Below are 25,931 nucleotides of genomic sequence, written 5' to 3' on the forward strand. Positions count from 1 at the left end.
AGGTTGCACCTTTAGATGAAAAATATCAGGAAAGCAAAACTTGTGATTAAAAAACACAATTATAATAAGGATAAACATATAAAACCAAGACAATAAATAAACAACAAAGGAGTCAGAGTAGAGTATACATCATAGGACAGAGTAAAGTCTCAATACGAGACAAAGGTGTACCTGACAGAAATCTATATAATTAAAGGTTAATCTTCATCTATAGCACATGGCTAAACACAATAATCAAATATAACGGTAGCAAAAAAGAGAAAAGGAAACAGGTATCTTCTTACAACTAAAATACATGAACAGTGATAAAAACTAATGACATTGGGCGAAATAAACAGAAAAAGGTCACCCCCTACAGATTGCTAGGATATCATGCCTAGCGTAAGCCTTTTCAATAAGGTTTAGTGTCACATTTTGGTTTAATGTCACTAGAGCAGTAGTCATATTCAAACCAGTAGCAAAAATCAGCTCCATACAACACTCATGAGGAAGATCCATATGAAGACAAATAGCAAAATAAACATAATATAAGACATAGTATAAAATAATATAAAGGTAACATATATGAAACAAAGCAATCCAGCGTGAAGTGAAAATAACTTATATCCTAAATCTAGCACACCCTGAATCCAATCTGGGGGATGGGATGGCGCCAATTCCTTCAAGAAGGGCAGTCAGTCCGAGCACCATTTCGCAGCCTCCAGCTACTTGATCCGTAGGATGCCTGAGACCAATGTAGACATCTCTGTTCATTGCTCCCTGCCTCTCAGCATGTGTTCAACCATATTATCTAGTGTTAACCAATCAAGGCCTGTTAGCCTACACCTCCCAGCCCATCTGTCACATTTGTAAAAAACAGCTGTCCCTTTTACCTGCTTTAAATATAACCTTGAATAATTCCTTGAATTCTTCCACAGAATACAAAGTATTCTGAGACATCAATGCATCAATAAACTCTTTTGCATGCAGTTCTCCAAGTATATCATACATACTCAGATATATATTCAGTTTTAACTTCATGGAACAACCATTTAACTGTAAACTTTTTGAGTCCATCAATATCTTAACCTTAAGTTCTGTTTCACTATCAATAGCTAAGATACGAATTCCTTTGGAGTTTTCTTCAGTACTCATGATTTTTAAGCCCTTGTTCTTACCATTGAGCTGGTGCATTGAGCATTGAGCTCAATGGACCATTTTAAACACTGATGGTATAATTTCCTCAGTTTTATCTGTTAAAACAATCTTCAGCTTAGAACCATTCTTATTCAAATCAGACCGCTTCACTATTTCAGAAACTAGTCTTTTACCCGGTGGCTGCAATACAGACTGAGTATTCTGCTCGCCCATTCTGACCATTAACCTCTCTACAAAACCCTGTAATCTATCCGTCTTCTTAACTGTGAGCACATGTAAATACATTAGCTTCCACAAGCAGGGCTGTATAAATCCAGCACTTTTCTCCATAACGTTCTTCTTATTACATATGAATTCCTCAAATTCCTCATTGTCAAAACTGGAACTAAATTAGAAAAAGACAAATCCTTTGCCAAATTCCTAAGAACTGACACTTGCATCGTTCATAAGAGAATCTGAATCGAGACATTTACTTCAGGTGCACCTGATTCTTTTGATGGAGACAACTTCTTTTTAACCAACTCCCGTTCATGAGATGATTTTTTTAACTGTTTACTTGCGCTAACCACACCAGCACCCATCACAGACTTTTTTAACTGAATTGGTTGTTTCCCAAGACTTGTTCAAGGACCGATTAGATCTTGTGATGTCTCCTTCAAAGGAGATTGCCTTTGAAGGAGACATCTCCCTTTCTTTCACACTGGTTAATTTTTCCTTGGTTACAACTTTCTTCAATAGTCACGCTAACAATATCCTCATCAAAAACATTGTTGCTATTGCAAGGCCTCAATTGCTGCTCTTAACTGCATATCTTTCTGAGAAACAGTCTCTTTACATAACTACCATTTCTTTGGAGCGTCACTGTTTCCCTCCCTACTACTCATCATTGGCTCTTGTCCAAACACAAAATATTATTAATTAACAATTAAATTCAAATAAATCTTTGCTTACACAAACAAATCAATTATAAACAATTAAACAACCATGACTGCCAGTAACACTGGCCTTTGCAGAAATACCATTTTTCAAAATATGCACAGGGCCATAACCAACCACCACAAAAAGCTATTGTGAATCGGCAGGCCCCCGACATCACAGACCCACTAGCATACTGTAGTTCACAGGTCACAAAACTGAAGGAGACCACCCCATCTGCCTGTGAGAGATGGGGTGACTAACTCAATTTTATCCAGAAAGGTACATCATATGCACACTTCTGCTATTGGGCTCACACCCAAAATAGTGCTGCTGCCCCTGCCGTGTGCCGGGCTTGCCATCTGTTGGGCACTACCCCGCTCATTACTACAAACACAAACGCAGCAGTGCCTGCTCCGACCAGGTTACAAATGTGAACTGCAGCTGGGGAGAGAAGGACAACACAACATTGCTGGCTGCAAACCACCACACCTGGCATAAGCCTTTACCTGCCAACACCATTTGTATAGGATGGCTCTCATCACAACACCACTGTCCATACAGTACTGCTGGTCGCGTGCAGCGACCAGCAGCTTCCATCTGTTGTAATGTTAACACCATGCATTTGCCCACCGCATGAGGCCCACTTCTACGCCAGCATGCTCACTGTACTCAACAGAGGGCATTCTGAATTCACCCCACTGTAATGGAGATCAGATTGGAGGCTTGTCATCTCAAACCAAGATCACGTGTTTTTATGCCCCACACAACAAGCCCATGATATGGTGGGATAAAGCCAACACTATCGAGTGTCCCACTGGTTTCCCAGTAGACTCACAACAAACTTAAACAAAATATGTATCTATGAAACCTGGCCATAAGTAGGAAAAGTCTTTTTTTTTTGTTTTCACCGTTTCTAATAGAACACAAAATTCTGAAAATTTTGACACTAAAATCAATCTTCTATCATAAATATTGAATTTTTAATTGATTTTTCAAACCTTTTTTTGTGAAATGTTGTTTTTCAGGAAAATGCATTCAAAGTTTTTGAGAAGTAAAATACTATAGCCGAGGAAGGAAAGAATGTTTCCATGAGAATATTATACTAAAATTTTCAGAATTTTTTGTAGAATTGTGTTATACATTCTAAAAAAAATAAACAGAATCATTTTAACATTTTTAAATAAACAAGAATCATAGGAAGTACTGAAGAAATTACATTATTCTTACATCAAGAATTCCAGAACTTTCTAGAAATTCCAATTTCATTGGCAGTTCATTTACTGAACCCAAAGAAATAAATAATAAATTACCAATAATACAAAGTAAAAAAGAACTGTTATGAATGAAGTGAAACAAAATGGATAACAAAACCACACAAGTTATTATAAAAGATTGTTTAGAAAATCATGAACATTACTATTCACAATGTAAACAAGAAATGGAGACATCTGGCTGTCATTACCAACTTTACGAAAATAGTAGTAAAATTTGTGCAAATTAATTGACTGAAACTTGTGATTAGTATTTTTTATTTAAAAATAATTTCATAAGTCTCATAAAAATGGATTAACATAAAAAATATTACAATACTTTCATTGCAACAAGCTCAGAAGAAACCTAGCCATAATTCGCAATGGAGTGTTAATATTACTGACTTTTGGCATGGTTTCTAAAATTCACAGTGTGTATTTCAAGATCCGTTTTAGGTATTTTAAAAGCTGTTGGCAACATTTGAATTTAGTTGAAAGTTTAGTTATTGAATTCATTCAACAGATGACCAAAAAAACCAAAAAATCAGTTTTTTTGACATTGCTTGTCAATTTTTGCTCTACTGCAAAATAACACATGCTAACTTATGGCATGGTTTCATAGACCACATCACATATATTAAATAAATAAACAATAAATAAAATCTGAAATAGATTGTTTCATTACAAACCATGAATACATAATATAATTCCAAAATCACCAATTCTATGATTATTACACAATTTAATTCATCATCCAATCAACAGTGCCTGTCGGCCTGCATTACAATTTAACCCAAATTAACACAAACATGAGGTATACAGTCCTAACTGTATGATTTAACATTGATAAATCAATTTCGAACTCTAAGCTATTAAGATGATAATGCTGAATTAAATGAAGAATTCTGTTTTTAAAAATACAGAGGAAAAAATTGATTATAATTTAAGGGCCATAAATAAATATATAAAAGTAGATTTAAACATGACATAATATAATAAATTTGCAACATTAAATAAAATAAAAAAATTGTTTTTATATTTCTTTAACTTATACATTAAAAAAAAAAAAAACCATTTTAACGAATAATAAGATTGCTTTTAAACTGACAAGATATTTAACATAATAATTTATAACAACAGATCTAATTCTGATAAATATAATAAAGCAGGCTTTATATAGTTTCGCCTACTTCATTATTTAAAAATAATTTTTTTGAGCACTAAGGTTGCTACAAGATAGGCAATAACATGTTTCAATTGTAGTGGAACATCTAATTGTAAATAACAAATTATGAAATATGTATTGCATATGTAGAAAATATGATAATATTAAAATAATTGAAATCAATAATAGTGCTAAAGAAATAGCCTATTGAAAAAATATGTACATAAATATAAAAATAAGTTTCAGGTAATTAATCAATGAACGGAATTTCAGAAAGATGTTTAATTTGGCAGAACTGATTTAGTGTAATAGATAATTTCAGAATGTGCTCATGGAGGATAAGGATTTTAAAATTTTAAAATGTTATATACAACTACATTTAAACTTTTGTATTTGTATTAATTATAATATTTCATGATTGCTGATATATTAATGAAGTTTCAATTCAGAATGCTGATTTGTTTTTTATTAATTGCCCAATTGTTCACCATATTGATTATTTGTTTCTTTATTTAAAAAAACACACAGGAAGAGCAACAAATGGAAAATGGTTTACCAAAGTCACTTTCTACAGTTGGTGGAAGTAGGGATAATTATACAGAGTATGAAAATGATATCGATGATGGAAGATACTACAGGCAACAACCTCGTAACATAACTTGGCGATGCACTAAAGACACCACTCCATCCACTGTTTTACCTGTGGTATGTTATTCTGCTAGTTTAAAAAAAAATTATAATTTCTATATGGATTTAATTGTTTGTGTTTTATTTTAATTTATTGTATTGTATTACCTATGCAAAACAGATAAATAAGTCTCCAGTTTTCTTCACAGAATAATTAAAAAACTACTTCTCAGTTTTGAGTAAATTTTGGATCATTTGTTTTAATATCTAGAAAAAGAACTATCATTTTGAATTCTGTGTTAAAAATTAGACAAACAGAATGTTTTTATTCAATAACGTGAGTTCTTCACACTCTCTGCACTCTGTCTTAACATAATTTCCAATTATATTTCATCTGAAAGAAATTTTAATTTAATTTAACGATGAACATACTTAGAATATTAAGAAATTCTGTAAATATGATTGTATTTTTATCTATATTAAAATTTCCTTAAGCTATTATCTTAATATTGTAATCCTCCAATATCATAAAGATGTCAATAAATACATCTCCTACCTCCTTGTATTTTTTTTACTTTATGTAAGAGAAAATTTTATAAACATTTACATTTAAAAAATATATATATATGAAATGTAAATGAACATTACTTATCTTTGTGATTAATCTTTATGACTTTTACATTAATCTTTGTGATTTCACAAAGATTAGGAGATTTATTTAGTTATAACACACAGATAATGTGCTACAGGAGTATTGTCCTGTGAAAGCAATTAAATCCCTTTTGAGTATATTTTCTTATGACCCTCTTTTTTAAAATAAAATTTGCAAAAATAAGTGCGAAAACTGAATATTCTTTATAAAAATTGAACTGATTCCAAAATCCAGTAATAAAACAAAAACTGCTTAGAAAGTTGTTAAATCTCGGTTCTGTTTCTAATAAGACGGACACATACTTTCAGTTAAACATTAAAACATTATTGTTACCAATCCAAAGCAGGTTATCAAATTACTTAATTCATTTTTCTTTAATATGCCTATGCAATTGAATTTAAAACAAGACTTAAAAAATACAGAGCTTCTGATGAAACAGAAATTTTACAAGCACAGAACTTTAAACATTTATTAATTCATAATAAAAATACAAAACATATGTATTGCTTTTCTAATGTAGTCTTCCTGAAGTTCTACATATTTTTCTGAATGTGTGGGGAGCTTGTGGATATCTTTTTCATAAAATGTTTGAGCATGTGTCAATCCCTAGGAGTTCAGTGTCAGTCTGCAATTGATGTGCGTGTTTTTTGGGCTTCTTCAGTGGCCCAAAAAACGAAATTGAAGGGGATAAATCTAGACTTTATGAGGTTTAAGGTTTTCCAGTAAATTTTATCCAGAGTGCTAACAGCTGTGTGATACCTTATATTGTCATGGAGAAAAATTACATCTCTGATTAGCTGACAGTGCCTTTTGTTTCTATAGGCAGCTTTCACTTTGTCCAAGAGCTGAAATGGTACACAGCATTCTCAGTGTGATGTTCATGGAAAGATAGACCAACAGTATGCCTTTTCAGCCAGGTTGCGAAGATTTTTCCAGCTGATGAAGGCATTTTTACTTTTACAGGGTGAGACTCTCCATTCTTATGCCACTCTTTACTCACCAATTCCAACTCAAGAATGTAGTGATGTATCTATGCCTCATCACACATTACTGTTCAACACAAAAACTTATTTGCTTCTTGTCAAAATTGGTTCTGGAGACTTTGGCAAATTTCCTATTGGAAATTTGCTTATTGGGCCTGTTTCTGCTTTGTCAAAATTCTTGGAACCCACCTCACATAGACCTTTTAATGGTGCCCTCATTTGTGAGAAACATCACGATAATTTATTGTACAATTGATGATAAAACCTCTTGTTCTTTTATGACACTACTGACCATAGACACAAATGCTGAGCCAGCTGAAGTATCATCACCATTCCCACATCTTTATCATCAATATCACTCTGCCGCGCCAACCCACTCATGTTGTATGCAAGCTGTGAAGACAAACTCCAGTTTATATTCGACTGACCCTCTTATTTTTAAATTTAAACCTGTTAATAAATTAAGAAAATTAATTGTTAGATTAAGAAAATGTTTGATCTAATAAACTTCTCCAGCTTACATTCATTTAAATCAAACAATTTAATTTAATTAATTAACTGATAAATAAAAAATCAATTATATATAATTAATTATTAACTTGAGTTAATTATACAGATAACACTTGAATACCAGCTGTATAATGACTTTAATATTATACTTAAAAATCTCAAAGAATATCAAAGAAAAATTGTTTTAAGACACAAATCGTAGTGCATATTTTCATTTCACTTTGGAGTTATACTGGGCAAGCAACTTAAAATTGGACCACTACAAACTTAACACAGTTGCGATGTGTAACATTTTATAAATGAAATGAAAATGAAATTAAATAAAAATTTGTATTTAGTTTAGGAAAAGTTTACTTATTTATCATATTTTTACAAATGATCTTCAAAATAAGTGCCCTGTACATTGATGCATTTTTGTTGATTTTTTTTTTGCTAATGGATCATATTGAGAATTTCTTGATACAAAATGTTTTTGTCAGTGCTATTGATTTTTTGTTGAATGTTCACCTGCATCTCTTTGATAGTGTGGAGATTTGATTTATAAACTCTATGCTTCAAGTAGTCCCCAAGAGAAAAATAGCAACTAGACAAATCTGGAGAACGCAGAGGCCACTGTTCTCTATTGACAGATTATTCTGTGTAAAAGTAGCACGAATGTATGCTAGTGAATCATTTGATGTGTGATATGTTACTTCATCTCATTTGAAAAAGCAGATTACTTCACTATTCCTTTTCTTGATTTGTTAACTGAACGTAGAACTCTTTTAAAATTGTACACACTTCTGTATTGATGAGTCAAAGAATATTGGCCCAACTATACGATTACCATAAACAGTGCACCAAACACCCAATTTACTCATTGTGAAGTGGTTACTCAAACATCTGGTGAGGATTTTCAGTCATCCGATACATACCACCCATTTAGGTGAAATGAAATTCTCCATTGAGTCTACCTACCCATCAGCAATGTTTTTGAGAAGCCAGTTACAGTAATCAAGACTTTTTGTTTATCTGTTTTCTTAAGTTCTTAGTCAATATGGTTGAAAGTTTAAATCGTGAAGAATCTTATGGCAAATTGTGTATTTTACACCAATTCCTTATGACAATGTACATATAATTTTTTTTTACCAGTGGAAATTCTTTTTTTAATTTTGGCTATGGCTTTTGGAGTCCTAAAAGAAGATCATATATTTTTGTTTTGTGTTTGAAACCGACTGTTGTACGCCATTTTTTAACCAACTCATGTATTCTACTCTTAGCTGGAAAACTGGAATTTGGAATTTTTCCATGAATATTTGACACATTTCTTGAAAGGCTCCAGAACACACATAACCTTTCACTATAGCAGGCAACCCTTTCCTTTAACAAATAAGGCATTTTAGAAAAACAAAGCTGGAAAGAACAAAATTATACTGCACAAAAGCATGAACAGTTTACAACTGACAACAATAGACTGGAGTAGTAATATACACAATCAATAGTGACACTAGTAGTAGCAGTGACAGTAGTAGCATTGAAGTTGACACATAAATAACTCAAGCTGTCTCAGTTTGGTTTTAAGTTGCTCACTCTATATTTTTTGATTATGGCAGAATTATTATTTTAGAATCGTTTATGTCAGAATTTGCATTGTAAGAAAATAATACTGTGAATAATAAATAAAGCATAAATAAGAGCCTCATGATGACCTATTTTTAACTGTTAAAATCCTGCTTTTACCATTAGCATACATCTTCCAAATTTATTGTTTTATAACAAAATATATTCAAATAACATTATAGTCTTGTTAATCTTAATTAATGTGGACTCTTAGATTAATAAAAATACTCAGATTATTGCAGTTATAATAAGAAATGTTTTGTTTTATTAGTGATATATTTCTTCATTTTATAAATTAAGAATGCTTATATTACTACGTATTTTATTTCTGTTAATCATTAATATTCTGTTAGTAAAGTCTTTTTATGAATTTTTCATTTTGGCATTTAAATTGAAACATTGATTATATACAACACTGTTGTATATAATATTCATCATTACTTTCTCCATTGCCTTTATAAGTAATTCAGTAGTTCATTTAAATAAAATATTTTTCTATAAATGGGATTATAACATCTTTTAAAATATAACGCATCACAAGAGGTCACCTCTTGTTACTGCTTAATTTACATCAGCCTTTTTTCTGTAAATTGAAAACCATCCAAGTAGTTCAGTACTTGTGGGCCATTAGTACATTTTTCAACATAATTATTAAGTTCTTTTATGTGATTTTTCATAGTTTTAAAAATCGTATTCTTATCTATCTCTTCATTTTCATCATTCTGCTCTTTCATTAGAATTTGAAATCTTTTTTTATCCTTTGCTTTTTCAATTTTTAAATTTTGTGTTCTGTTTAATGATTGTGTGGCAACATTGAACGCTCATGACTTTTTTTATGTCCTGGAAGACCTATCTATCTCTTTTATGAACTTTTTTTGGGAGCTGATTTAATCCTGCCTAGTTTAACTGTCTGATCTTGAGTGTAATATTTGTAATTAAGTAAATTTTAGTTTGTTTTGCTGAGAATAGAAAGTTTTATATAAAATTTACTCAGGTACTCCCTCCCCAAGCTAGCCCCTGCTAACTTTTTTATTATTAAAATTGCCATTAAAATGATAACAGTTGAGAAAATAGAATCCATAAAAGAAAATTTGCTGAATATTCAGAAAATATTTTGAAAAGTGCTTTCCAGAACTGTTTCTATGTAAAAGAAAACACAATGAAAAGTATGGACTATAGGAAGGAGAAAAATTGAAAATGCTCCAAATATTCAGTAAAATCCTTTTTAGAAAAAGTTTGGTTTTCTTTTAAATAGACCTCATGTATACATATGTATATTATATATCTTTTCAGGATAAAAATCCTTGCATCTTCTATGTGTGTTATCTGTAGAAGTAATTCTGTTATAAATTGGAGACATTTCAGAGAATGTAAAGAACTGATTGATTATAGAAACATGTCTGATGGAAAATTGTATTGGAAGACCAGAAATCTAATGACATTCTATCAGAAAACAAAAAAAAAATTATATATATATATATATATATATATATATATACTTTCAGATTTGTTGCTAAATTTTCTTTCTATATGATTAGAGTGAATTTGTTACAGAATTGTCGAAAATTGGACTGGGAGGTACGAAGTATTCTTGTGGACATGTTACCTTTCTTAAAATTACATCTGACTGAAATTTGTTCACCCAGTTTATTGGAATCAGTCCGAAATCTTGTTCTGCAGCTTGTTCCATCACCACATAATACTGGTCAGTTAGATGGACTTCTTGAAGATGCCCTTTTTAAATTCCAAGGATACAGGTATGTCATCTTCTCTTAAGTTTTATTTTGTAGCCTTTCTTTACTGTTACTTAGAATGACTAACATGTGTTAATATCATCCAAAAAGTAATAATACCTGTTTATGCTTTGTTATTTAAAGCAATGATTTTGTTCCAAATGAGTAGAAAAATTTTTTATGTACATTGTACAGACAGTTTATGTATGAACTTATTCTTGTACAATAGTTGTCTGTGTTAATATTTTAATTAATCATTTTTTGTGTGTAATAAATAATTAACACATACAAAAGTCTTTTTAGAGTATTTTTTTTTCTTTTCTGTAGTTTGTTTATTTTGACCTCTGGAGACAATCTATAACTACAAGAAGCAAGTGAGGCAGACTATAATCCAGCAATGTGATGGTTTCTGTAGATATTTATTTTTTTATCAGCCATCAAATCTGGATAAACAAAATTTACTTGATATTTTTATATGATATATTATGAAGACTGAAATTCATATTTACTGTTTCACTTTCCCGTTAAAGGCCATCAGGGCTAGAATGTGGTTGGGGGTGGCAACCAGAAGCATCACAAGGTGGGTGTCTTCCCGTACAGGGTTGGGATGTACTTTTTGTACTAATTGAACATTATAATTTTTGTTTTCTGTACTACAAATGTAAGGATTTAAGCTTCAGTGCTATTTTTATATGTTTTTGTTCTTAAGTTAAGTTTGGAATCTTATTTTTTCTGTTTGTATAGCATGATTAATTATTATTGGTTCTCATAAACCTTACTACAAATTTACGCTTTCATTTTCGTTGATATTAATCAGAACTTATAAGGCAGACCTCTTTGAAATGAGGGAACATTATTACATTTTATGCTGCCTCTGTTGTAATTATAAATTAATGTTCAATTAAAATATTAAATAAATAATAAATTAAGAACAGGTAATAAATAATATTTTGTATCATAATGATATTATGTACAAAGGTAATATGCACATTTATTAAAAAAATGAATTAATTAACTCAGTATTATTGAACAAATATTTCTATAGTTTAATCTTTTAATTATATTTTTTCTTTTATTAAAAACATGTTCTGAAGAAACCAAAATCTTTGCAAAAGTGTTGAATAATGTAGCTAATGAATAAAACAGCAAATGAGAAAATTAATTTTAAAATAATTATATTTTGCTGCTAGGATGCAATATGCTAAGCTACATAATTATATTTTTAATACATATGCATGGATACAAGATTTATTCAATTTCCTAGATATCATCAGCAGTAATTTCTACATCAATAAAGACTTATTTAATAGTTGGGAGTCATAACAGGTTTTAACAATTAGTCTTATTTTATTTTTATGATTTTTTTTTTTTTAAGCAATCAATATAATTTTCCTTTTTCACCTTAACTGATTTCTGTTGATTATTCACAAAAAACAAGTAAAAGTTTTTGTCATCCAACTTGAAAAAAGATTTACTTCTTGAACATGTTGCTTAGTAATTGAGGAATTAGATAATAAAAGGAGACTAAAGTATTAAAGATTCTTTCATAATTAAAATTTTTATTCAACCCATCAAGATGCAGTGACACTGTAAGAGGTTATGACAGTTGTATGTTTGTTGTAAATGATGAGGTATATGTATTCTTGGCTGAAATTAATAATAAAAAAAGTGTTGTAAACTAGATTGTGAATGGAAACCATCCACATAAAATAGATCATATTGTGGAATTAAGAAAAAAATCACCTATGAACTATACCGTATACAGCTACATTGTTAAATAAATCAGTTCTTTAATTATTTGGAGTTCATTGTAATGGATAGGAAATAAAAATGAAGGTTTTAATCTATTTTGTGGAATTAGAAAAAAAAATAGTTGTCTAAATGTTTGATAATGAAAGATATGTTGCATTTTGAAGCTTGTAGCGATTATACGTGTTAAAAGTGCATGGATGTAAAGTATTGTAATTGAAGTGGAAATTTCCTGAGTGATTTATGTAAAATTGGTAAAAGATTTCAAATAATTTATAAAAATTACTAAAAGTACGGATTTGCTGAAAGGTGAGAAACCATCCACATAAAATAGATCATATTGTGGAATTAAGAAAAAAATCACCTATGAACTATACCGTATACAGCTACATTGTTAAATAAATCAGTTCTTTAATTATTTGGTGGAGTTAATTGCGTTAAATTATTCAAACCTTTTACTGAGTATTAACACAGAAGTAAACTAAGAATGAAACAATATTCATATTTCAAATTTGTAAAAGAAATAAGATTATTCATTCAGATTTCCACATTCAGATGTTTATAATCTTTGCCCAAGGTCAAATGTTTTATTAAAAAATGATTCAACTAATAGATTCAAATCTCAGTTTGACCATAATAACAGAAAATATAACAGGTAGTGAAAAAAATTTAATTTTGTAATTCCAAGCCTTTAGTATTTACCACTATAACTATTTAAGTAATTTGTTTTGCTGTTGAATATAAATTAAAAGAAGAACAATGCTATATATTCAGTGTTAGTTGATATTTTTTTTTAAAGAAAAATTGTTTTATTCTAGTTTAAAAATATAGTTTATTTTTGAGTGGTGCAGATGATGGAAAAATTTGAATTTATTAATGTCTTCATTCTGCAGTTGGTTAAAAATCACAAAAGAATCAAAATAACATATTTACTCCCAGTTCAAGGGCACAGTCAATACAGTTGGAACTCTGAGATATGTGGTAAAAAAAAAGTCCCCAAGATTATGAAGATCTTTTAAAGATCATCACAGTTCTCAGTGATTTATAGTTAAGTATGCAGGCTCCATTCTCAAAAATAAAATCTGGTCTTGAATAATTTTTTTATTTAATAAACAAAGATGGTGTGTTAAAATTAATAAAAGAATTATATAAAAGTAGTGTACACAACACATGGATCTATTTTGACTCATAAAATTAATTCTTCTTTCATTGAATTCACAATTTACAAATTCCTTAAAAACTCATTTCACAATGAAATAACTTTTGGAGAAGATGAACCGAGAATGCTTACAATAGTAAAACTTTCTACAAGGCAATATTCATATTCAAATTTGTAAAAATATAAGATTATTTATTTAGATTTCCACGTAGAGAGGTTTACAATTTTTACCCAAAATCAAGTGCTTTATTATAAAATGATCCAACAAATGGAATTAGATCTCAGTTTGACCACCATACCAGAAAATGCAATAGTTATCAAACTATTAAACAAATTTTGTTTTGCAGTTCAAGCCTTCAGTATCTACCACAATAATTAATTAACTAATATATTTTACTATTGTATACAAATTAAATTTGTCTATTCTAGGCAAAAAGTTGGCAATTTTTTGCCTGTTTATAACACCAAATTTTTTAAAGAAATAATTGTAAATTTGAAAGGTGGGCCTGATAATCAAAATAATTATGGTCACAGATTGAAAACATTGATTTTGATAATAAAATAATAAGAATTATGAAAATTAAAATTAATTTTTATTTGTTTTTTATCTGTCTTTTAGAACTAGAATTATATATATATTTTTTTTTTATAGTATCATTTTTTAGGGAAGATAATAAAACAGTGTATAATAAATTTTACATTAGTTTTATTTTCAATAAATTTATGAAAATTTTCCTAAAAGGGCTTACCCTTAAAGAATTGTTGGTTAATTAATTTTATATATATATTATTTTACCAAATAGTGCAACACATGTATTTAATTTTTTAAAACTGTATTAAAAATAATTAAATCTTTAATTTCATTTTTCTTTAAATTCTTCAATTTTTATAATAATGACTGTGTATTTTTCAAATTGTGTTTTTGTAAATAAAAATTAAACAAAAATTAATTATATCCTTAATGTATCTTAGTTTTTCCAATATTCTCAAGTAATATCAGCTGAATCATGAATATAGATTGAACTGAAAAAAATGTTAAAATATGCTTTTAAGTTAGGAAAAAAGATTTATCTGATAGAATAAAAATACATTTCAGGTATTCATTTATAATTATGGTAGTTTCATAATTTAATCATTCTTTTAATCTGAAAATAACATTGATATACAAACCAGTTCAGCTGGATCTCAGAAAAAGTTTTTGTGAATTCCTAACTTTCAAATATTTAAGTAGAAGAAACTTCTTCTGCTTTATATAAGATCTTATATTTTACATTTCTTGCTATTAATTGTCTTTGATATTGATGTATCCAATTTTTAACAACTCTCACCATTTTGTGTATGCCTGCCATAAAAATATCTCGCACTCTGGTGTTGAACTTTTGTAGAGTTACACCTCCTTGCCCACAGAAAACTATTCACTGCACAGACTTTAATTTGCACACTATCTGCAATGACAACATTTGTATGGTTATTAATGAATAACTGTTCCTGCCTTCTGCAATGATAAAACTGAATCATATTCAGTATAGCAACAACTTTTATTAAAATATTTTTTTTTTGAAAAAAATTTTAGCAAATTCAAATAACTTTTGTCGCCCCTATCATATTTAAATATTTATATTTGTTTATTTTATAACTAGATAAAAAATATGTTAATTATGAGCAAAGAATTTTTTATTTGTAACAAGTACTTACATAGTTACGCTATTTCTCTACATAGTCGCCATTCCAATTTAGAAATTTGTCGTAGCGTGGTACCAATATCCTTGTCATAGAACAGAGCCGCCTGTGTTTTCAGCCATGTTTCTACGCTGGTCTGCAGCTCGATGTCTGTGCCAAAATGGTCCTCCTAGCCAGCATTTCATGTGAGCAAAGAGGTGAAAATCGGATGGAGCCAAGTCCGGGCTGTATGGTGGGTGATCAAACACTTCCCAACGAAAACACTGCAGGAGCTTCTTTGTTACAACTGCAGTGTGTGGCCGAGCATTGTCATGGAGAAAGACAATGCCTGATGACAACATTCTTTTCTGCTTATTCTGAATTGTCCTTTGTAGACGTTGAAGAGTCATGCAGTATGAGGCTGCAGTGATGGTCGTGCCAAGTTCCATGAATTCCACCAAGAGAACTCCATTCCGGTCCCAGAACACAGTAGCCATACACTTTCTGAGAAGGTTCGCTTGAACTTTTTTGGTTTACTGGGAGAATGAGAATGCATCCACTGTTTGGATTGTTCTTTTGTTTCTTCAGTTCCGAAATGGACCCATGTCTCGACAATTTTGTTCAAAAAATCTTCTTCATTGTGGTAGCACTGGAGAAACGTTAGGGAAGCACCCATCTCACACACAGTTTGCGGTACTGAAGTCTCTCACTCACAGTGGTGTAGAGAGCTGACCCTGAAATTTCAGGAAACGAATCACTCAATACAGAAATTGTGAGCAGACTGTTTTCTCGAATTGCCTCATCCACTCGCTCAACGAGATCATCGGTTGACACTCACTTCCTTCCCTGACCGCCTGCATCATGAACATCAGTATATCCTGCTTTAAAGTTCCTGCACCATTGTCGCACTTTGCTGTCTCTCATTGAAGTTTCACCGTCCACATTACTTATTCGTCGATGAATTTCAGCTGCATTACACCCCTCAGCCTGAAGAAATCGAATTACCGCACACACTTCACACTTGGCGGGAGATGCTATTGTTGTAGACATGTGTTTGCGTGTTCAGAACTAAATAAAGTGACACGATGTGATTGAAGGCCATACTAGAGACGCTGCGCAACACATATGTGCAAAGGTTCATCCGATTTTTGCGCGGGTTTGTATTTCGCGACCGATCAGACCTTGAAAAAAATAACCCTCGTATTACTCAAAATATTTTCTCCTTTTAATATTATTTAATTTAGTTTTTCTCTGTTAGGTACTATATTATCACAAGTTCCAGGCAATCTGACAAGAGTCATGAATCATTTCTAATATTGATGTACCCATTTTCAAGAATAGTAAACATCTAGTAAACAGGTTTATTGAAGAAAGTGAGGTGTGAGCATTCCGAAATTTCCCATTCCTTATATCATTGACCTATATACTGTTGTAGATTCAGAACTTTTATAATTATTTTAATTAAAATCTACCTTTACCAGTTATTGTTTATTTGTATTATATGAAGTTTTTGGGAATTAGTTGTTATTATCAGATGTAATATTATTAGTACATCATTGTAAGTTATGATGAATATAAAATATAGAATAAACAAATTTACTCTACAATGCTATACAAATTACACATTAAAACACATGATTGTAGTAGTAGGCAGTGAAAGTACAATCTTCTATTATTCATTTATTTTTTTTTAAATGTTGATTATTTTATTTTATGTTGTTTGCTTTTTTTAAGAATGCGTGATGTGTGCGACGAGCTTGTTACTGTTGTAGCTGATGTCTTAATTAGTGAACTTACATTTCTAAGGCTTACAACATCTGTTAATGGTGCACCACCTGTAAGTATTACTTATTGAATAGTTATTGATATCCATAATTGATTCGCTTAGTACATAGATTCTAAATATTATTAATATTAATCATCAAAAGGTTCTTCTGATGGAATTAATAAAACAAGAGACTGATCCTCTATTATGATAGCTGTTGTGACTATTACTCAGCTTACTGAATTTTTCTTTCCTAAGGAATCATAAAGCTTTGTTGTAGGTGAGGATGCGTGCATGCCTCTGAAAAGCAGATAGATATACTGTAGGTGCTTCCATAATGGGTAGATGTATGTGGAGTTCAAATTGAAGGATGGATTTTGAAAGGGAGCAGCAAGCCTTTCATTGGTTATTGATTAAAATGATTTTTTTTCTAAATGGTTAATGGTTCATATGACTGAAAAAACAGGAACATAAGTGAATTTACTACTGCTTGTGCTAGGTTTTGAGTACTGCAAACTCAGAGAAATGCAAAATACATCTGTAATTTAAAAGAAAATGGTTTTATTTTTCTTCTTGACACAAAATATTTTGGAGACTTTCAACCAGTTCACCAGATGAGAACTCATACAAGATTGTGTAACATTTATTATCTGTAATATGGAAATTTAAACAAGACTGGTAGGTTGGATAGTTTAAAAAGAAGAATTAATTGGTTAAATTTTGATATATTAGGAGTTTATGAGATCATTTGCAAAGATGAGCTGAATTTTTGGTGTGGGAATTCCAAAAATTAACAAAAAATTATAATAAACATAGGGTATTTATATAGAAAAAATAAATCTTTTATATACTATTCATGTTGAATTTTTAGATAACATTTGTTCATATATTAATTTATTATGGTTATTATGAGGCACAATTCTAAAGTAAGGGCTGATCAGTAACAAAATGAGAACAGTTAAAAAATTAAAAATTTATTAATAATTTTAAATACTTAATATCTACTTTTTTTTCTACTTAATCATCATTTCATTCTAAACACTTATGATATCATGAAGCAAGCTTCTTCAAACCTACTGCATAGAATTCTGTCTCTGGGGATTGTAACCACTTTTTCACTGAGATTTTCAACTCTTCACTTTCTTTGAATAGGGGATGAGATGCAAGCCAGTTTTTGGGGTGTAGGAAGAGATGGTAGTCACTGGGTATGAGATCAGGACTTTCAGGAGGATGATAAAAAATTTGCCATCTGAATTTTTGAATTGTACCTGCTGTACATTCAGCTGTGTATAGTCATGCATTATTGTGAAGAAGAACAATTTCTGCTCTCAGCATTCCTCATCGCTGGTTTTGAATAGCACAATTTAGAAAGTGTTTCACAATAGACTTGTGATGGATGTTCCAGGTTTTATGAAATCAATCCAAATCACACCCTTTAGGTCCCAGAATTCATTTCCTATGATTTTCTTTTGAGACAGCTTGTTTGATTGTTTTTGGTTCAGATGAACCAGAATGACACCAGTGCATAGATTGTTGTTTCACCTCAGCATTGATGTTTGAAATTCATGTTTTCACCAGTGATATGGGAAAAAGAATTTGTCTCCCTCATGGTTAAAGGTTTGAGAAAAGCATTACAACGTCATTCTGTAAGTAGTATAAAAATGGGCAAGCCGGGCAAACTTTGACCTTTCATCCCATGACAACATGGGACATGACTCTGACCTATGATGTCATCAGGGGAATTTCCTGCAAAAAATCAAGGTCACCTTTTTGCGCACGTGTTGGACGGATGTGAATTTTTTTACTAATTTGAAAGTTTTCTTAACGGCAAAGTCATTCGACTACTCTAAATAGGTGCCAAATTTTCACCATAATTCATACCGTCATTTTCACATTTTCCTGCACATTCTATCAATGCAATCTCTGATTTGTTATCTTGTTTTACAGTCAGTAATCTTCATTGTAGAAGAGATATGTTTTTCTAATATATAATATATTTACAGACCTGTTGATCTTACAAGGTTGAGCGAAGTTGAAGTTCGAACATACATTCCTAGGATACCCTCCAGCTATCTGTTGCATATAAAGGTTAAACATATATAACTTTTGATCTTCAAATATCATCATATCGGCATTTGGTCTCTGATACATCGCATCCACTCCCTTGAACGCACTGGAGAGAAACTCCAGCACATTCAAGATTATATTATAATTTCATCTAATACACCCATTGATAATTACCCTATTCTGTAAATTTACACCACATTTTAGACTTGAGAGTTCTGTTGAAAAGCTCGACTATTGAAGCCTTTTATTGTAATATGTCGAATAATGATTGATATCATACTTTAAAAGTAAAGCTTTCATTTTTGAATTAAACCACTCACTACTATCATTTGTTTGAAAATTTTTCATGTATTTTTTAAATATAGGTTCAAGGACTTTATGTTACCTGTTTTTTGCTCCTTAATGGGAAAGTGAAAGCATATTTAGAAAAAAACAATTTGTAAGTGTAAGAATATATTTATATCATCTATTTACCCTAGAAAATTGTATCATCTCTACCAGGTTGGCTTGATGTAGATCATCTATACCTTTTAGCGTGACAGATCTGGTCAGAAAATTTCTAAGAGCTTGTTTATGAAGCTCTTTTGTAATACCTTGTTTAACACTCATTGTTCTGTTATAAACTGATTTTTTATGTTAATAACTTTCACTTTATACTGTAGAACATAATAAGGATAAACAATACAAATAATTGTAAGGGGGTAAGGTTTCTTATAAAACTGAGATTTTAAATTTTCTATTGGATGATTTATTGGCAGATGATGTGCGTAGTGAAACCTCATATCATCTGTGAGTCTGAGAGGAAGCTTTCTGCTTTTCACTCTGATGTTTATCTGTAGAAATTGCAGAAGCAGAGATATGTCAGGTAATTTGGAGTTTTGGTAGAAATAAAGCCCCGGGTTTCGATGGAGCTCCTTGTCCATTCTGTTGGAAAATGTGTTGGTACTTTGATTAGAATTTTTAATAGGGTGCTCTTTGCTGGCTACTTCCTCGTTTGCTAGAAGAAAGAAAAAGGCACTTCGTAATACTGATAGATTGTATTCTAGGAAGTTCTTGATAGATGATCTGTACGGGTTTTGCCCAGGCAGGGCCAGTAGATGCTTTCTTAAGGTTATGAATATTGTTTCTTTTAGTAAGTCTGAGTATGTCTTAGCTATCTTTTTGGACATATCAGAGCTTTTAATAATTTGTGGTGTTCCTCTGCCCTGTTTCAGCTGCAGAAGCATGATCATAAACAGAATGAGCTAAATGTTTTATATAGTTATTTCAGCAATCAAGACAGAGTCTCAGAAGTAGGAAAAATGCTGTCTAAATGTTTACGCAGCGTAGTGTTTTAGGACCAATTTGCTGAATTCAATTCTTTGATGTGGTTGAAGTTATCCAATCGATCTCCCATCATCACGTATATGGATGATGGGCTTTTGTTGGTTAAAGGAGATTCAAGGAATGAGATTGAATTCAGGGCAGCCCAGGCTTGCAAGATACTACAGTTGTGGGATTTGCAACATAAGATTGTGTTTAGCCCAGTGGTAGTAATGAGATGTTGCTGAAGGACAGACTAGCTGTTACGTGACAACCTTGTGTATCAGTGGCAGGTCATCGAATTAGGTATGTCCTGCTGCAGAAGTATCTAGGTGTTGTCCTTGATGAGAATCTCAATTCAAGGAGCACTTTCAATATGCTGGCAAAAAAGACTTGTTCTGCTTTCTTCGGTGTTCAGAGAGCAGTTTACCCCAATTGCAGACTTAATTTCAGAATGTGTTTATATTAGGGTGTGTGTGAAGCTATAATGCTCTTTTTTGCACATATCTGGGCTCATTGAATGAAGTATAATTGTTATAGGAATAGTTTGTTAAGAGCCCAGTGTCTCCTACTGTTGTCAGTGATTGTTGTCTTTAGCCTGTGAAAGGCAGCCCTTGTTATTTCTGTTATTAAATCCATTGATAGATATCCTTGCAAATGAATGTCAATTACATTATGATGCCAAGAAGGTGGTCAACTTGTCTTTGAGCACATAAAAAAATAGACAAGCAAGGTTTCCATTTATGATAGGTCAGGTGGATGAATCATCTGACACACACATTGCACTTTTGGATGTGAGAAGTATTTAGGTAGTTAGTTGGATTTCCCCCAATCAGCATATTACAGTTTCTTTCTGGACATGGTGCTTTCGAGATTTGGTCAGATTTGATTTGATTTGATTAATTCAGGCTTATATCTGAAGTGTAGGGTCATTGATGATGTGTGCCATGTCTTATATGTCTGTCCCAACTACAAAACTGAACATACCAAAGTTGTTAGAGAGATTGCAAGGATCAATTCTGGTTTTGATCTGCAAGTTAACTGGAAAAACAAAAGTGAATGTAACATGTTGCTGGCTTCCTTAGATTCTTAGTCTTACAGAGGATTGCTGAGAAGGTCTGATGCTGTTATAGATGTGTAAATAGAATAGTAACCCGTGTGGCTAGGGGCCTTCTTTTTCCTGTTTAGCCTCCGGTAACTACCGTTTAGATAATTCTTCAGAGGATATGTATGAGTGTAAATGAAGTGTAGTCTTGTACATGCTCAGTTCGACCATTCCTGAGATGTGTGGTTAATTGAAACCCAACCACCAAAGAACACCGGTATCCACGATCTAGTATTCAAATCCGTGTAAAAATAACTGGCTTTACTAGGATTTGAATGCTGTAACTCTCGACTTCCAAATCAGCTGATTTGTGAAGACGCGTTAACCACTAGACCAACCCGGTGGGTTAAAGTGTGGCTAGGGGCCTGCCTGGATGCTTACTTCACCAAGATATGCGTTTTGGCATCAAGCCCCAGTTAGCTGAGATATTCACTGTTAGGATGAGAAATGGATGTGTGGAGAACTCTTTGATGGTGCGGTGGTATGGGAGGGTGTAGGCACTGACCTTGCTTCCAAAAGTGAACCAGAGCAGAGATAGGATATGTTTTCATTAGAGGCTTATTAAATTTGTGAATTTTTTTCTTGATTTTTAAGTAAATCATGAGGACGTGAGTTAATTGAATTATAGTACAAAATTGTCATTGTTGCGATCAACACTTGTTTTGTTGGTATGGGGATAGTATTTTTGGTGTTTAAAGACTCAGTCAATAATCTGAGTGCACAGTCTAATTGAAGTTAGGTATAGGAAGAGTTTTTGTGTGAAACCTTGATGTTAGAGGAAGAAGCAGAGATGATCATGCTTCCATGAATCTAATTTGATAGTTGAGGGTTTTAGTTATGATAGGTTGTCATGGTTGGAGGCCATTCAATGGTGATAGTAAGTTGTGTAAATACACTGATTGAAATGTCTGCCAAGGAATTTACATCAGTGGAATCCTGACAGAAGCCAAACTGATGACTGTGCTGTGTTATGTTTAGAGGGTCTAAAAAATGACCTCCAGTAAAGTCTGTCAGGGCTAGGGAGTGGTGTAGTGACTGGTATCGTCACAAGCTGGATGTCTTTCCTGATGGACTCAGGATGTGCTAATTGCTGGCTTGATAACATTTTAACATTAATGTGTGCAGGCTTAATAACATTTTAAATTCTCAGTCTCATATTTATTTTATTTGTTCCTTTCAAAGAGATTTTATGTGGCACCAAGTTCAGCAACAATGAGCAATTCTAAATTTGGTTTTGTTTAAAGGGTGAGGGAGTAGAGAATGAAGATGAAGTGGAGACTGAAACTGCTGAAGAGGAGGGGGCAGTAGGAGGAATTGATCGATTGCATGACCATCAAACTTCAAAGAATGCAGCTGAACAGCATTTGGTCACTAATCAAATTGTTAGGTGTCCAAAGGTATTTATATTGTCTAATTATTGGTAAACATAGACAAAAGCTATGTTTTTATTAATAACAAGTTTTTAACAGTACTGATTGTAAAAGTCACAGTTGTAACATTAATACTCTTAACCATAGCAGTAACCTAACACTTGCCATATTTAGTTACAAGATTTGTCAATGGCTTATTTAGTTTTTAAAATCTGTTTTTTCTGCCCAGTGCTTATTTCCATATTGTGTACAATATTCTCTAATTTCCTTTTTACACTCATACAGTAGTTTTGTTTAAAAGAAATCATTTCTTATGTCTGAAAATCACTATATAATCAGTGTTTGTAATTATCAACCATCTCAGCATGCCTTTTTTGTTTATTTACTTTATTCAAGTTCATTTTGATATGTTTTGAGGTGTAGTTTTGCATGTTTAATGTAATTATATATATATATTTTTTTAATTAATGAAGTTTGTGGAAAAGTAAGTAAATAAATCTACTGAATATATCTAGAAAAAATTTATGCATGCATCAATTAATAATAATATTTGCATCTCTTTTCTACGGTAGATAATAGGCTATTTTTATTTTTATCTAGTCTAAATATAATGAGGAATTATTTGTATATTATCAAATTAACATTAGTGTTATACATAATTTTTTTAATTAAGTATTTAACTATGCAGAATGCCTGGTTTATTTTGTGTAAATATGAAAATATTTAAAAGCCGTCACCTAAATATGTAAAGTTTATTATTGCCAAGTGCATATTGCTTTTGGAACTTTATCTCTAATGTGTTGTTTATTTTACATAAAATTTAAATGTAAGTTTTTGCTTAAGACTACTGATTCTAAAAAGTACATTCCATTATAGGTACACTGTCACTAATAGGACCAATGAAATGGTTGAAAAATAAAAATTATTTCTTATTTTTATACTTACTCTTGTTTCTTTCCTGATTATTGTCAACTGCTTGGGTCATTTGCCAGGTAGAATATTGTCCCAAATGGTACATTTTAGATTACATTTCCTAAAGAATTAAATTCAGGTATAATTTTCTATAAGAGTATGCTGATGCAGGCTTGATAACATTTTAAATTCACAATCTCACACCATCAGATTTATTTTGTTTGGTCCTTTCAAAGAATTTTTATATTGCAATAATTTTAGCAACAATGACCAGGTCAAGAATATAGTACAAGAATAGCCCAGACACTAAGGTGAGCAGTGTTTTGTGTAACTTTACTATTGGAATAAAAATGTCCACAGAAAGGTAGGACAAGTGCCTTAATGTAACTAGAGATTTATGTTGAAAAGTAGCATTAGTTTTATTGTCATTGAATAAATAATATTTTCCGACAGTGATTAGTCTTGTTTAATTATTGAATGACCTTTGCAGTATAAATTCAATGTACATTCTGGGGTATGCACGGTATGACTTAATCTTTTAATTTATATATATTATGTTATTTTTTATTATCTTCTGTTTTGTATTGTACTTGTATATAATATAGTCTTGTACAATAATGACTTATCATGAATTTGTTAAAACAGCTTTATGTGGTTTTTATTAGTTCTAAATGTTATATTTTTTAACATCAAAAATAAATGAGTATTAAAATGGAAATAATAATGTAGTGTAAACTGGACAATGGTTGTAACTTATGATTATTTGTCACTCCTGTGAATAAAGACTAGTAAGAAGATGAAGAGAAAAATAGAAAGCCAAGAAACAACACCATTGTTATCCACAAAGAATAAAATTGTTATTATTCAATTGTTATTGATGTTATTCACCAGGTAAGATTAGAATATTATATTAGGAAAAGAGGAGGAAACAGTTAAAAATTGCTTTACTGTTTGAGTATAAAAAATAGAAATAACCACAGAGAAAAGTAAAATATTAATGGTGACAAGAAATTATTGAAATAGAAGAGGCAGTCTACAAATGCAAGCAGAAGCTTTAGAAATTATTAAAAGCTATCTATATTTATATTGTAAATTATCTGAGATATACAAGTGAGAAAATGAATAATTGCATTCAGATGGCAGGAGGATTTTATCATTGTTAAAATTTAGTGTGGTATAAGTACAAATGAAATATAAACAGACAACTTTCATGAGTTTCCATGTGTGTTCTAAAAAATGGTTTAGAATCTTGGTTGACAGAAAAAGAAAATGAAGTTTTTAAGAGACATGGTAGGAAAGATTAAGATTTCAAGTAAAAAATTCTACAATAAGAAAAGACCTATTAGATTGTGCACTATAGGACAGAATTGAAATGTAGATAAAGTTGGTTTGGGGACTTACAGAGAATGCCAAGTGATATTTGCTGAAGAAATTTTTTGTTTAAATGTTAAAATCTAGAGGAAGACCAGGAAAGATATTTGGATAGATTTTGTAAAAAAAAAATACCTGAAATAAAGAACAGATTAAAATAAAGTTTTTGAGAGGAATAGGTGGTGAGGAAGAGTTAAGAGTAGGTTTATGATCTAGTAGAGTGTGAATGCTCATACTGAGAGGTCGTATTGTATCTAGCTCTGCATTTAATAGCTTTTTGGATTGGTTTTATGGTGAATTTTTTAACTGATACATAGTGAGGAATTGTTGACATTAGGTTACCAGATAAGTCTTTAAAGTTTCGAGTTTTTTGGTTGACGGATTGTACTGTTTTTAGTGACAGTGTTATTTCTCCATATAAGACAATGCTTAACATGTAGACCAGTTGAGTGAGTATTTTCTAAGTCTTTAAACACAACTTAGCAAGGCTGTGACTATACTTAAGTAAACAAGGACTTGTAATACTTTCTATACCAGTGATAATTTTTCTATCCTGAGGCTCATTATAAGGGGGAATCTTTATTTATCCGTAAATAACTCCTGAACCATACCTAATCCACCTGAACCCTTTCGGATCTTCACCGATCATATAGCCCTACACTCTCTGACTCCAAAAACCCCCAACACCAAAAATACCCACCCTGAAAAAATTCAAAAAAATCACTTTTCTTCATATTTCACACCATTCTGTACCTTTCTGACCAACCTTCACCTTCCAGAAATCGACCTCAGATTTGGTGTAATACATTTTACCTGCTCCAAAAAAGTGCTGCTCCTCCCATAAAGTGCCCCAGGAAAAAGCAGAGTGGGTACTCAAATTGTGCGAAATTGAGCCCAG

The 25,931-nt window shown here is 31.4% G+C and overlaps 1 protein-coding gene across 6 annotated transcripts in view; it reads left to right on the forward strand.

Moving 5' to 3' along the window:
• LOC142319125 (uncharacterized) overlaps positions 1 to 25,931 on the forward strand; it is a 223,095-nt gene that overhangs the window by 182,224 nt on the left and 14,940 nt on the right. For all 6 annotated transcript variants that reach the window (XM_075356059.1, XM_075356060.1, XM_075356062.1 and 3 more), the window contains 4 exons: positions 4,999 to 5,175; positions 10,396 to 10,598; positions 16,876 to 16,978; positions 22,625 to 22,777. In XM_075356059.1, the coding sequence (XP_075212174.1) occupies positions 4,999 to 5,175; positions 10,396 to 10,598; positions 16,876 to 16,978; positions 22,625 to 22,777 (636 nt within the window). The remainder of the gene's footprint in view (positions 1 to 4,998; positions 5,176 to 10,395; positions 10,599 to 16,875; positions 16,979 to 22,624; positions 22,778 to 25,931) is intronic.

This window comes from Lycorma delicatula, chromosome 2 (assembly GCF_047948215.1).
Source record: "Lycorma delicatula isolate Av1 chromosome 2, ASM4794821v1, whole genome shotgun sequence".
NCBI classification, from domain to species: domain Eukaryota; kingdom Metazoa; phylum Arthropoda; class Insecta; order Hemiptera; family Fulgoridae; genus Lycorma; species Lycorma delicatula.